Source organism: Dermacentor silvarum, chromosome 9, assembly GCF_013339745.2.
Source record: "Dermacentor silvarum isolate Dsil-2018 chromosome 9, BIME_Dsil_1.4, whole genome shotgun sequence".
Taxonomy (NCBI): Eukaryota; Metazoa; Arthropoda; class Arachnida; order Ixodida; family Ixodidae; genus Dermacentor; species Dermacentor silvarum.
The window spans coordinates 4,001,469-4,014,722 of NC_051162.1; the positions used below are offsets into that span (position 1 = coordinate 4,001,469).

Here is a 13,254-nt window from a genome sequence, read left to right on the forward strand (position 1 = left end):
AATCTTGAAGCCTAGTCATAAAAAATTTTGTGGAATGGGATGATGGGAAATAGGCCCTCACGTGATAGGCAAGCGGTAGATTTTACTCGGCTCGCTTCGGTGGCTTCGGTTTCGTCTGCTGCGGGGGTTTCGGAATATGCGCACATACTCGGTGTGGCAAACGCGCGCCGAGGTTAGTGAAGGAATTCGAGTGTGTGAAGCAGTTGAGTCACGCCGCCTAATTAGCAGACAGGCGCCAAGGCTCTTGCGAACGAAGGCGTCGGTTAACCGGCATTGCGCCGAACAACCCGGGAGGACCACCTCAAGGACGACTGGTTGCGTTTCGGTGTGGTTTCAGGGAAACGAGGGAACCTTTCGCCCTGCAAACGTGTGAAGGCAACCAAGCCGCCCTTCCGACGACGATTCGTTGGGTTTGACGACGTCTTTTGGGAAACAATGATGCCTTTCGCCCTCGCAAAATGTGCACGCGATTAAGCGAGCGTACAGGGTCCGAAGCAACTGTCCCTACGGGAAAAAAATGCGTCCCGTCTTGTGCCCAAGGATGGACTCGCGAGCCGGAGACTCCGAACATATTTAGGGCCGTGCCGGCCCGTAGCGCAGTCGACACTGTTGTTCGAGATCTGCTCAAAGTCTTCGGCCTCTTAGCAGACCGGCGAGAACTCCCGTCAGCAGTAGGCGCACCTGCGTGATGAAGTGTTTTGTGCCAGGATGCCCTAATCGAACAGAAAATCGGCGCGATGGCCTGTCCTTCCATAGGTAAGCACAATGAACGTTTCTTTTATTTATGAAAATGAAACTGCAATATTCGCGATCGTTAGTGACGATACGTGCTCGTGTGAATTATAACTGACGAAATAGTGGTGCAATACTATTCAAGCCATTTTTTTTCCAACTTTGTCATAATTCCCACTAAGTGTTAAACATTTATTTCTCTTTAAAGTACTTTTATCAGCTAGCGTACACTCCTAAAAAGGTACGATGTGAAACTATTTATTGTCGATGAATTACATTTCCTGCTATAAAAATTATTATTGACTGAATTTTGTATTTCTTGTGGCTGAAAACAATCAAAATTGCAATAAAACTAATTAATTGAAGAAACCATGAACGATTAGTCTTCACATAACATACCAAGTTTTGCAATAGTTCCCAAGAACAATAATTTTGTAGAGAATATTCTGCTCGTAGTAACTCGGCTTGTACGTGAGTGCAAAGTTCAAACATCATGTTGCAAAGTTCAATCACTCCCCATGTAGAGGCTAAATATCATTTTCTTTTTTTTTCTGAAGATATGATGTTGGTTGACATATTTTAAACAACAGGTAAATAACAGTTGAGATGAAATAACACAGTTTTACTTTAAATTACAGGAGTGAACATCATTTTCATTCATTTATTAGTAGTACCCTGAAGGCCTGGAGGCATTACAGAGGGGGCATTACATTACATTATGTAGGTGTTACAGCTATATCTTTGATATTTTTGTGTGAAACATGCACTGCAAAGTTACTACAGCTCCATTTCCCCCGAGATTCAATTAGCTGTATGTGTATTTTACAAGCACACTTAGATCAAAGATAGTTTTCTACACAAGGGGATGCGGTGTGTAGGGAAAGCATGCACAGATCATGCAAGGTCTTTTGCATGACTCTGCAAAGGTTGTGTGAATGCATTCCACAGCAAATGTTATTGTTGGACCTTAAAAATATCTGGTGGGTTATTCTTTAACTGCAGACGCTTGCAAAGGACGATGCCACAACAATGAGTCAACCTTAAAGTGAAGGAGCTACATCCACGGGAACATAACGGCATCAAGTTGAGCCAGTAAGTTGATGCACAGCTGTATGCAGCCATAATGCATGTTTCCAGTTTGATCGTACCTTTTTCATGACTGTGGTAGATGTCCCCCACCATTCCTGAAGTGAAATATGCTTTTCTTATATTCAGGCAGGTCTCTCTCAAGCCACAATGGATGTGGACATCTCTGAGGGCTTGTCTGATGTGCTAGCAGAGGGTACTGCTACATCTGCTAGCGCGTCCTTCACTGATTCAGATATCGCTGATGAGCCTTCCGAAATCCAAGATGTCCTGGCATGTTTGATTGTTATAATGATCACAGAGCTTGCTTAAGACATTTTCTCACATGTGTGCCTTGGTTGATTCATGTTCTGATCTGCTTTGCAAAAATCTGGTGTTTCCCTTTAATATATATTTTGGATTTCACCTTTAAAGTAAATATTTGAGTTTCAAAAATGCATATGAGACTGTCATACAGCTTTTTGTAAGATGTTTTCGACAGATTTAAAAGATCTATAGTAATGCTCAGAATGAAGAGAAAGATAAAACTGTTCAACCTATCATTGGCTACATTACAGCCCTTTTTTGACACAGGTGACAAGCATACTGCGTTCAAATTTAATTGTTAACACTGGCAAAAGCAAGTGCTAATGAATGAAAGCCATATATGCTACATCATAATCTCATTTTAGTCAATCTAGGATAAGTACAAGATAAGGAAAATAAAACAAACTGCAGCAAAGCAGTGTTATGTAAGATGAAAAACCACTTCTTTTTCAGTAAAGTTGGAATAAGGAAAACACACTCCTTCTCTGAATTATACTTCAGCCATGTCCTCTCATTACACACATAATTAACACCCTTGCTAGGCTCCAACATTTACAACAGTAATAAAATTTATAACATGCCAACTGTGCTGGTAAGCTTTATCAACATTTTTTGGGACAGTAGATAAAAAATACAGTATATAGCCACAGCCACTGATCTCCCTAACAATGTCCTGCTTGCTGGTCATTATTGTGCTTAAATTTTAAATGAAGCCAATGGTGTCGCTATGAGTCCCAGGTTTTAGCTTCAACTGTGCATCTGGTGTTTCATTTGCGCGGTCAGCAATTTCAAGTTATGTTGCAGTAAGCAGTCCCTCCTCATTGCACTTGGTGTATTTTGTCCAGTCTCCCAGTCCAAGGCCCTCCAGGACGCTCAAGGGTGAAGCTTCTGCAGCACTGCCTACACACAACCCAGTGACACCTCGAACAGCAAGGCATACTATGGCGAGGATAATACTCGACCACTACAATTTTTACATACTTGTTTCCTTAGGTAGCTGCAAGTGAAGTGGCATATATTTTTGTGGCAACTGTTTAATAGCTCAAGCATAATAAATGTCACTCAGTGAACTGCACTTGGACACTAACATTTATGATCATGGCAACCATCTAACTAAATACTGAAACATTCATATTTGTTCGCAGCGGTATGAGTTTCCTCAGGGTTTGCATTAAATACCAATTATCGGCCAATAATCCTTTTTCAATTTTTCTTTTCCATTCAAATGACACAATAGCTAGAAGACCAACAGGTTTTTCCCAATTTTCTACGCTCTTTATATGTTCGATCAGTCACAATGAGCCGTGATATATGAGCTCAGTATATTTTGCCCACTCAAACTAAAAGGCTTCTTTAAAACATCTCATTGAACTATGCTACATTGGCCTCTTCTGTGTTAGTTGTTTTGTACTTCTACCTTTCCTGCCTGGGCCCAGATGGGCCTGCAGTATTTATGAAATAAATAAGCAAACAAAATTAAGTGGCACTAGCAAGCTCGTGTGGATGGCAGTTTTATGCCCCCACAGTTTTTAAGTTCACAAAAGTGTAAACAGAAACCGTCGTGAGCAATGTAATGACCTAAAATTAAGCATTATATTCTTCATAGCTTGCACAAGAGTGTATGCCACAACAATTAATTTGTTCTGCGTACGTGCTTTGTGTCATGTTGGTCGCTCATGCACCTGTTACAGCGCGTGATATTTTGCAGCCACATCCAGCAGAAGACGCACCTGAAAAGGCCTTTCTGAGGCATGAAGTATGGCGTTACACAATTACAAACTGCGACCAAGAAGAAGATGAAGACTCTACGGCAATCCCATCAACAGCTTTTTCAAAAGGTTGCTCATCTCAAAAATGTCATAGAAGATTTATCTGACAATCGCATTCTAGGAAATGAGGATGTCGCCATATTGCAGAGTCTTGGTGGGGCAAAAAAAGACTTGCTCATGCGTCAACTGCCACATAAGTCTGGTGCCAGCAATGTCACCCGCTTACTCGCCAGAGCTCATGCCATTTGCACTGACTTTGCATTTTTATTCCCCTAGAGCATACAGATATGTACGAGCTGTTTTCAACACATGCCTCCCGCATCCAAAGACACTGTGTAAATGATATCAATCCATTGATAGAGCTGCTGACTTTTCAAAAGAGGCAATGACTGCATTGGCTATCAAGGTAAAGCACGGCTCTCCACATTATGCAATCCGGTTGTGGATGAGATGGCCATTCAAAGAAGTAGTGTGGGATGGGAAAAGCTTCCATGGATATGTTGACATGGGCATTGATGTCAATGATGACAGCTTTCCAGTTGCCTAAGATGCATTTGGTTTAATGCTTGTTGCAATCAATGGCAGATCGAAGCTGCAGATTGGCTACTTTCTAGTGCATGGCCTTGGTGGTGAGCAGAGGCGCAATTGGGTGCTGCAAGCTGCTAGCTTCACTCACGAAAAAGGTGCACACATTGTGAGTTTGACCTGCAATGGCGCTGCAGCGAATTTGTCATTGCTGCACAGCCTTGGCTGCAAGATGGACCTGACTGAGCTGGATGCTTCTTTTCCACATCCAGTGACAAAAAAAGCTTTCCTTTACCATGTTGGATCCCTGTCACAAGTTGAAGCTACTGCGGCACACCCTGTTTGATAAAAAGGTTATTGTGATACGAACAAACAGTTCATATTGTTGAAACACATTGATGAGCTGCATGAAATCCAGTACACGGAGGGCCTACATTTGGCAAACAAACTTAGACAAGCACATATTACCTGGAAAAGCCAGCCCATGAAAGTCTCATTGTTGGCTCAAACGTTTAGTCAATCGGTAGCACATGCTCTTGGTGACTGCAGAGCTCAAAAAAATTCAAAATTTTCGAATTCCTTGCCAACAGAAGAGTTTATCAGACATGTCAACAATGCATTTGACATTTTAAATTCAAGACATCCAAGGCAAGAAGAATAGAAAGGACCGCTGTGTCCTGAAAATGTGGCTCCTGTCACTGCGTATGTCAAAGAACTTATGGCCTACTTTTGCTCGCTTAGGGAGTCTGCAGCTGGTAAACTAATGACAGGGACCAACCAAAAGACAGGCTTCATTTGCTTTGTGGTGTGCTTAGACAACCGTCCATACAACCACTTGGTTACAGAAAATGGCCTATCTTCCGACTTCCAAGCTCAGTCAGGACCACCTTGAGTTACTTTTTTGCTGCGATAAAATCATTTGGGGGCTGCACTGACAACCCAACAGCAAAGCAGTTTGCAGCAGCATTGAAGCGTCTGATAGTTCGTAATGAGGTCAAGGACATTGATGGCGGAAATTGCTTTTTATTAGAACACATCGAAATTCTCTTTGTACGCTCCTCTGAAAAAACCATACTCCATCGATGTAATTAACCTCACTGCCCCTCAGAGAAGCCCTGCAGCCAGTGAACCACTCACAGAAGCAATTTTACAGGATCATGGTTACTCTGCTGACCCAGGCAATGTGTCTGAACTTGGGTGCCTGCGGCTCGCAGTACTGGAAGAATTGCTACACAAGTTTTCTCGTGGGTGAATTATGTTCATGATGGCCCACACAATTAATCCACAAGTGCAAATGAATGCTGCCATTTTTCCCTTGCCGCTATGTATTCAGTTTTCATGCCGTTTCACACTAGCAGAGGAAGAAGGGTCCCCCTGGCAGTGTTTGATTCTAGGACATAATTATGCTGTGGGGCTATACTCGCATTCGGAGACAGCTGAATAAGCACTAGATAATGCACAAATCTTGTCCACTTGCTTTATAACGGAAATTGATCCCCGAGGCGCGTTTCAACAGCGTCGTCGCACCACAGAATCTTGAAAAATAGTACACGTAAATCTGAATAAACGGCGATTACTTCGGCGTTTAGAATGCAGGCTAATGCTATTTATTTCTCTCAAAATGAAACACGCCCACCAGAGCCTTTTATTAAGCGAAAATGCGACAAAAAAGTGTCCTTCAAAACATCTCGTTTCTTCCTAGGTGCAAGACAGCGTGACAAAAATTATTTCTCTCAAAATAAAACACGCACACCAGCCTTTTATTAAGCGAAAATGCGACAAAAAAGTGTCCCTCAAGACATCTCATTTCTTTCTAGGTGCAAGACAGCGGGACGAAAAATTAGCAAGATAATACGCACCACAGCTTAAGGTGCACAACGGCTGATTTGACGAAACTTGAGTACGTAGGAAAAATAGACCACACTCGGGCGTCTGGACGGGTTCCGAGCCGCGAGCGCTGGCAACTCCACTAACCGCGGTGGTAAGCGCAAGTGACGCCTTGAAAATTTTCTGTCTTCATGAGTCAGACGCCCCAGTCTTGCTCCACGTTTCAAGGCATCGCATTTGAAGCGAAGAACGACGCGCGCAGTAGCAGAAAACCACCACCCGCATACAGGCCTCCAAGCCAGTGACGGCAGGCGCCACTAAAAGTTACCACGTACCAAACAATCACGAATGTTCCGGCAACCTTGTGGGCCTTTTCCGCCCCATAAGGCACCGCGCACGGGGCCCCTGAGAGAGGGAGGGGTGGCTTCAGAGGAGGTTGGCTTGCCGAGGCTAGCGGTATCACGTGACGCTCCCTCCTAGTATTTTTTACCTCCATGTCTGGCAGTCCGCGTGTAGCCAGTCGCCCGAAAGAGAGTCCTCGACCGCGCCCGAAGTGCTCCCTACTGCTGCGTACGCATCGCACCACGGTAAGCGATTGTTGCATTACAGTCCGGTTTGCTTTGAAGACATTTGATCATAGATTATCGTTCCAGGCTACATGTTCGCAGTCACACGGCGTACGGCGATGATGCACTACGGATGCTTCGTTCGAGGCGCCAGTCGCTCCCTTGCTCCCTGAATACTGCGCGAGATTTATCCGTTGAACTCGTATTTGAGAGCTTCCTACCAAAACAAAAGTTAAACCGTCGTGTGACTAACTTTGTGTTCTCGAATTCATATGTAACCAAACGAGCAACTCATACGCCAGGCATGCATATATATATATATATATATATATATATATATATATATATATATATACATCCTCTGCTAATAATTTGCTATTTCTAGCTTTATGGCGCAATCAATTATATCGACACTTCAGGTAATTGTCGCGGTTGTCGTCGCTGTGATGTTCCGCATTGAATCCAAAAGCCATATACATGAGCGACCCATACCCTGTGGGTGCGGGCACGTAACAGTGAGCCGGAAAGGATTGCGGCTTGATGGGCATTATTTCCCACGCGCTCAATATTCGGGTTAGTTGTAGATCACGTAATCAAACGCGAATGGGAAGGGCGTCTTCTCCTCTAGCCCTGCCGTAGCTGTGAATGAGTGTGCGTGGCTGACGCTTATGGGGCCCGCATGCCATATTTAATTGTTGGTAGTCATTGGGTACAATGATAAAGGGCGACCAGGGATGGCTGATAACATTATGCACGCTGTCTTCCTTGCCGGGCTGTCTTTCTGCGCCCCTAGTGTTGCAAAGTTAAGAGACAGAGGTCATCGCGGATCACTCACAGAGGCCGCCAGTAGTGGACATAAAAATAGGCAGATAATGATGATGTATCTAATCTTCAGAGTTGCGGTGAATCGCGCGGCTGTAGGAACTGTTCGCCACCGCTGCCGGCGTTCTTCACAATGCTTGCGTTGTGAAAGCGATTGCTCGAGGTCATCCAGTGAGGTATTTACAGGTTTACATGGTCCTTGCTTACTATGTCCACTATGTCCTCTATGCTTACTATTTTAATTTTAGGTTATTGTTTACTACAATTTATATGGCCACTATAACTAACGTATGGGCCACACTTTTATGTCGCGATTTTGACGAACCTTTCATGGGACCGAGCCATTTGACCTCATTTTTCCAACTACGAGTATGAAATCCGCCGTAAACCTTCGCGATCGCCTCCTCTCGACATCCAGTAGCGACGCGCGAAAGTACGTGGCATTCGACAATTCGCTGTTGACCCCGATCAGAATCAGCGCTCGGAACGCGATTGCTTCTCGGTTGGATGCCTTTTTTTATATTGGCTGTCAAAATGAGGGTGCGGCCCTTACGCGGGTGCGATCCTTACAGGGATTTACACGGTAAGAATCTTCCTTCGTGTAATTGTCTTCTACTTCCTTCTACTTCGCTATCGCTATTACTGCTTCGCCTTCACGGCCAAAATGCACTGTTTTTTATTTTTCTAGTATTTTGAGTCAAATATAAGCGCTGCTGCGCATGACTTCTAGACGTCTATTTATTCTGATTTTGAGTGCATCCGGCTTGACATCATTTCGGTTACTGAGTGAATTCTATATACAAGGTGTTTCAGCGAACAGTTTCCGAAATTTTTAAAGGTGGCCTGTGGCAGATAGTACAATTCTAGTTCATGAGCTCGTCTACTCGAAGAGGCGGGCATTATTGCACGAAAAATTGAAATGCATAATCGACTAATTAGCAAAATTAACCAATTAAGTTTTTAGCTTATGCCCCATGGCCTTGTGCCTTATGGCCCATGTTGGCCCACCTCATGGCCCATGCTGCAATTTACAAATTCTAGCCGCGGAGTGCGGATCCGCTTAGAACTAAATCTGAGGCTGACACCAGTGTCGAGATATTAGTTCTCTAACTTTGCGGATAAATACATTGGCGTGCCAGTCACTTTCTCAACAAAACGTCGTTTTATGCATCAAAGCACAAAAGTATGAAAAGAACAAATTATGGGATTTTACGTGCCAAAACCACGATCTGATTGTGAGGCACGCCGTAGTGGAGGAATCTGGAATAATTTAGACCACCTGGGGTTCTTTAACGTGCACCTAAATCTAAGTATACGGCCGTTCTAGCATTTCGCCCCATCGAAATGTGGCCGTGATTTGATCCGCGACCTCATGCTTAGCAGTTGTGGGGATCGAGGTGCCTTCCCGCGCCTCGTCCCCCAGCTCGCGCGTGGCGCTTAGCTCGATCCCCGGGAACCGCCGCCGTAACGGCAACATGGCGGACATGGCGAGCGCGCCGGACTTACTTTCCCGCGCAAACCGTGCTTCTCCCCCCCGGGATTGGACTTGCCCCGCGAAACACGTCACCGGGACGCGCCCTGATTGGCCTCCCGCGCGGCGGCCCCCGGGCACCCTCTCCACCCGAGCTCTCGTCCGCTGAGCGCTTCCTCGCCGCGGCAGAGGCTCAAGCCCGTTTCACATGGTGCGTTTTTTCAGTGCGTTTTTCGCAGCTGCGTTTTTCGCAGATGCGAAATTCGCAATCCCGTTTCACATGGATCCACGGCAGCTGCGTTTTTCGCATACTCGTAGCACAGGGTTTGCAAACTCGTATATTGTTTGGTATATGCTTTAGCAACTTTTTTGCTAAATTAACCACTCTGCAATGTTTCTAAACTATATATTTACACTACTGAAAGTATCATTACCGTGTTTAATAATAAAAAAAAGAAATAAACAAAGCAATTCAGCTGTTTTTAGCTGCATTCTGACTGGCACGAAGGTACGGGCAACATTGGCGAGTGCGCTTTTTGCGCGAGCGTATCGTCTGCTACGCGCCATTCGCGCCTGCAAGATCGTATCTAAATGGCGCCCGTCAATAAGAAGCTCCTGCTTCTTCACAAAAAAAAAACTTTACTTGCTGAAGAAGAAGGCACTCCTGCTACAACCAAACCCCCGTCGATGGTGGGTGAGGCCGAGCTGGCAGAACAGAAAAACGGAGTCCGAGTTCTACACAACGGTGAGCCGCATTCGTATTGAGTATTCTTCGTACAAGTGCGCAGGTGTAGTAATTGTGAAATCTTATTTCCTGCGCAGACCCTCTTTCTGATGACGCATGATCCGGAGGTGTTCCGAAAATATTATCGGATGACACCAGAGACATTCGAAAAACTGCATTCGTTGCTAGAAACAAGGCTTTCAAAGCAGTGGGTTGTACGGGAGCCCGTGCCCTCACGATGCCGCCTTGCCATCACATTGAGGTAAGTTAACAGCTCTAAATGTGCGTACATGGTATTGTAGTGAAAACAATTCTTGACCTGTGCTTCTGATATGCAAACACTAAAATGCTCTGCATCTTGCACGCTGTCTAGCGTGTGAACTCCTTTTTTTACAACTGGGGATTTTCGGAGTTTTGCGAAAAAGTAAACAATGTACGTCTGCCATTGGCAGAGAAGTAATAGCTACATGGCATTTTTGCTGCTAATTAGAAGATAAATAAATGTCGTTTTATTTCGCTGGAAGAAGGAAATGTTGCACAATGTTTTGGGAACTTATCTCCACAAGTTTGCCGAGCAATGCGTTTTCTATGTTTACTTTAGATACCTAGCATCGGGGATGCAAATTCAAGATGTTGCCATGGCATTTAAGGTAGGCATATCGACTACCAGTAACATTGTGAAGGAAGTGTGTGCACTTCTGTGGGATGTCCTTCGACCAAAGTGTATGAAGGTAAGTCATCCTACAAATTTCTTAAATATGTAAGCTTTTTTAAGCAAGTTATGAGACATTCGTGGTGACCTACATGCATAAGTATTATGCGAGTTATGAAACTTCATTTATTGAAGGTTTAACCAGAACTACTATTTTCCATGTTTAACCATTGCATTTTTTTTGTGCACGAGGGAAAACTGCAGTATCTATGATTATTAACTACATTTTCAGTTCCCAGCAAACGTTGAGCAGTGGCAGGACATTGCCAAGGGCTTTGAGAGCAGGTGGGACTTCCCACACTGCATAGGTGCTGTGGATGGGAAGCATGTCCAAATAGAAGCCCCTCCGCATTCGGGATCTCAATATTTTAATTATAAGGTAAGAGAGCGTTAGTTATGTATTATTCTTACAAGTACAAAGATTTAGTGAAACACTTCTCAATGAGATGTGATTCTCTGTCATTATAGGGCACCTACTCCATCGTTCTGATGGCTGTAGTGGACAGCCAGCTACGATTTGTCTGCATTGATGTGGGCGCATACGGATCGCAGAGTGATGGTGGTGTATTCAAGGCATCTCAGCCAAACTTCTCAGCCAAGGTGCTTTAAACCTGCCTCCTCCTCAGCTGCTCCCACAGTCCACTGCCGTAGCCCCTTATGTCTTTGTCGGCGACGAGGCGTTCCAGTTGAGGCCAGACTTCCTGCGGCCGTACCCTGGCAGGTGTCTCGCAGAGGACCTGCGCCTCTTTAACTACCGCCTCAGCAGAGCAAGGTAACGCGTAACTTAAATTTATTCGTAATAGGTTCTACTATAATGTTTCTCTTGAAAATTGCAGAAGATGTGCCGAGAATGCATTTGGGGTGCTGGCATCAAGGTTCAGGATTTTTCGTCGACCGATGAACCTTCTACCAGAAAATGCCAGAATGGTGACACTCGCAGCATGTGCTCTGCACAATTTCCTTCGTGATGACGTGTCCTACATTCCAGAGAGATATGTGGACGAGGTAGACACCTTCGGCAACCTTGTGGAAGGGCAGTGGCGACAGGAAGCTGAGGAGAATGCTTTCCTTAATCTACAGCATCATGGTGCACACAATTACACAAAGTCTGCAGCCGAAACGCGGGATGTGTTTCGCAACTATTTTGTGCACGAAGGAGCTGTGCCGTGGCAACGTGAGCGCTGTGGCCTTCCACCATAGGTTTGCAATGACCTCTCGAAGGGCTCCTCAGTAGGACCCAATTAAACTTTTTTGTTGTATACTACTAATTGGAAGGTGCCGGCTAGTAGGCGTTTTTTTTTTTGTTCAGATAACTCTACTTTTTTGTTCCATTTAAAGTGTGAGACATAGCATACTATTTTGCAGCGAACATTGATTCTGCACACCTTCTTTGAAAATATATTACGCTTTCAGGATTTTAACATCTCGGTTGATTCCATTCTACTCATGAATGTCTATGTGGCTGCCAAAGAGTGTTTTGTTATGCCAAGCAAATGTGAAGTTGCAAATGCTGCCTTGACAGATACACGCATTTGTTAATTGTTATGATAAATGTTACATTTTGTTACGTATTGCAGAACACTTTGTTTTGCCTAAATAGTCCTACACGAACTAATAATCTTCACTATTACTCTTCGAAAATGTTTTTACGTTCTTAATGTCACACTTCAGTTAAAGGGACACTAATGCGATAAAATGAAGTTCAGCTGTGTTAACAAATTTGTCTGACGCAATGTAACCATATATGCATGTCACAATTGTTTGTTATGCGATGTTCATGTACCTGTAAATATATGTGCAGAAATACATATTCAGTACTTGTATATACGCATGCTGAATGAACGAATTTGATTGACTGATTCTTTATAGCTTTACTACAATACATTCGGTAGGAGGCGAAGGGAAAAGCCTGTGAAGGATGGTTTGAGGGAGTTCTTTGGCCCCCTACTGGCAAAGAAAGCAGCAGAGATGAAATAATGTTCTTTATGTTGGCATACACTTTGACAAAACCATCATAACAAATGCAACATTGTAATACGCTTTGACGAAACCATCATTCATCTTCTGGAATTCCTTGATACAGAAGCGCTGGTGGGTAAATGCCTCGGGCATAATGTGAGGCAACATGTATGAGCTCCATGTATAAGTGAGCTTTCATGTGCTCAGGCGTCGCAGCAACAAATGGCTCTATAGCCATTTGTTGCTATAAACAAAGTGAGCACTTGGGCTCAATTCCTTGTACGCTGCAATTTGATTGCTCACTGTGTCGATGTGTTTGTCAATTTCTTTCAGCGCTTTTCTTCGACCCCCAGTCCTTTCTTTCGCACTCCTTTTGCGTCTTGAGCTGTCACTGCTCACCATGCTTGGACCTGGCGCCCTCTCTGAAATGCACTGATAAAGCTCATTCACAATCTCTGTTGGCTCTTGGGTCTGTTCATCTGAGAGTGGAGCTGGCTCAACGAAGGCTATGTCTTCTTCGTTGTCGCTCACGTTGCTCACTGTTCTGCACAAAAAAGAAAACATAAAAAGAAACATTACCAAAGGGGCTCGCAACAAATCCTCCGTAAGTACTGGTTTATTACAAATATGCATGCCAAAAACACTGTGAAGTGACACAGCTACAGAAGCTCTAACTGCTTTTTAACGAAAATAATGCCACGTTTTAAGCAGTCTCATTCGCAACGAATTAATCACACTTCTCCGCCACTCAGCGC

At 44.2% G+C, this 13,254-nt stretch overlaps 1 protein-coding gene and 1 long non-coding RNA gene across 2 annotated transcripts; both read left to right on the forward strand.

Moving 5' to 3' along the window:
- Positions 1 to 516: 516 nt before the first annotated feature.
- Positions 517 to 3,083, forward strand: LOC125940120 (uncharacterized). Its single transcript, XR_007463358.1, has 3 exons — positions 517 to 756; positions 1,735 to 1,824; positions 2,970 to 3,083. It is a non-coding gene; the product is annotated as an uncharacterized LOC125940120 (long non-coding RNA).
- Positions 3,084 to 9,302: 6,219 nt separating this feature from the next.
- Positions 9,303 to 12,720, forward strand: LOC119464926 (uncharacterized). Its single transcript, XM_049655808.1, is given in 4 exon segments — positions 9,303 to 10,090; positions 10,430 to 11,120; positions 11,123 to 11,312; positions 11,377 to 12,720. Coding segments are annotated over 3 exon segments (645 nt in total). The 5' UTR covers positions 9,303 to 10,090; positions 10,430 to 11,029; the 3' UTR covers positions 11,741 to 12,720.
- Positions 12,721 to 13,254: the final 534 nt, after the last annotated feature.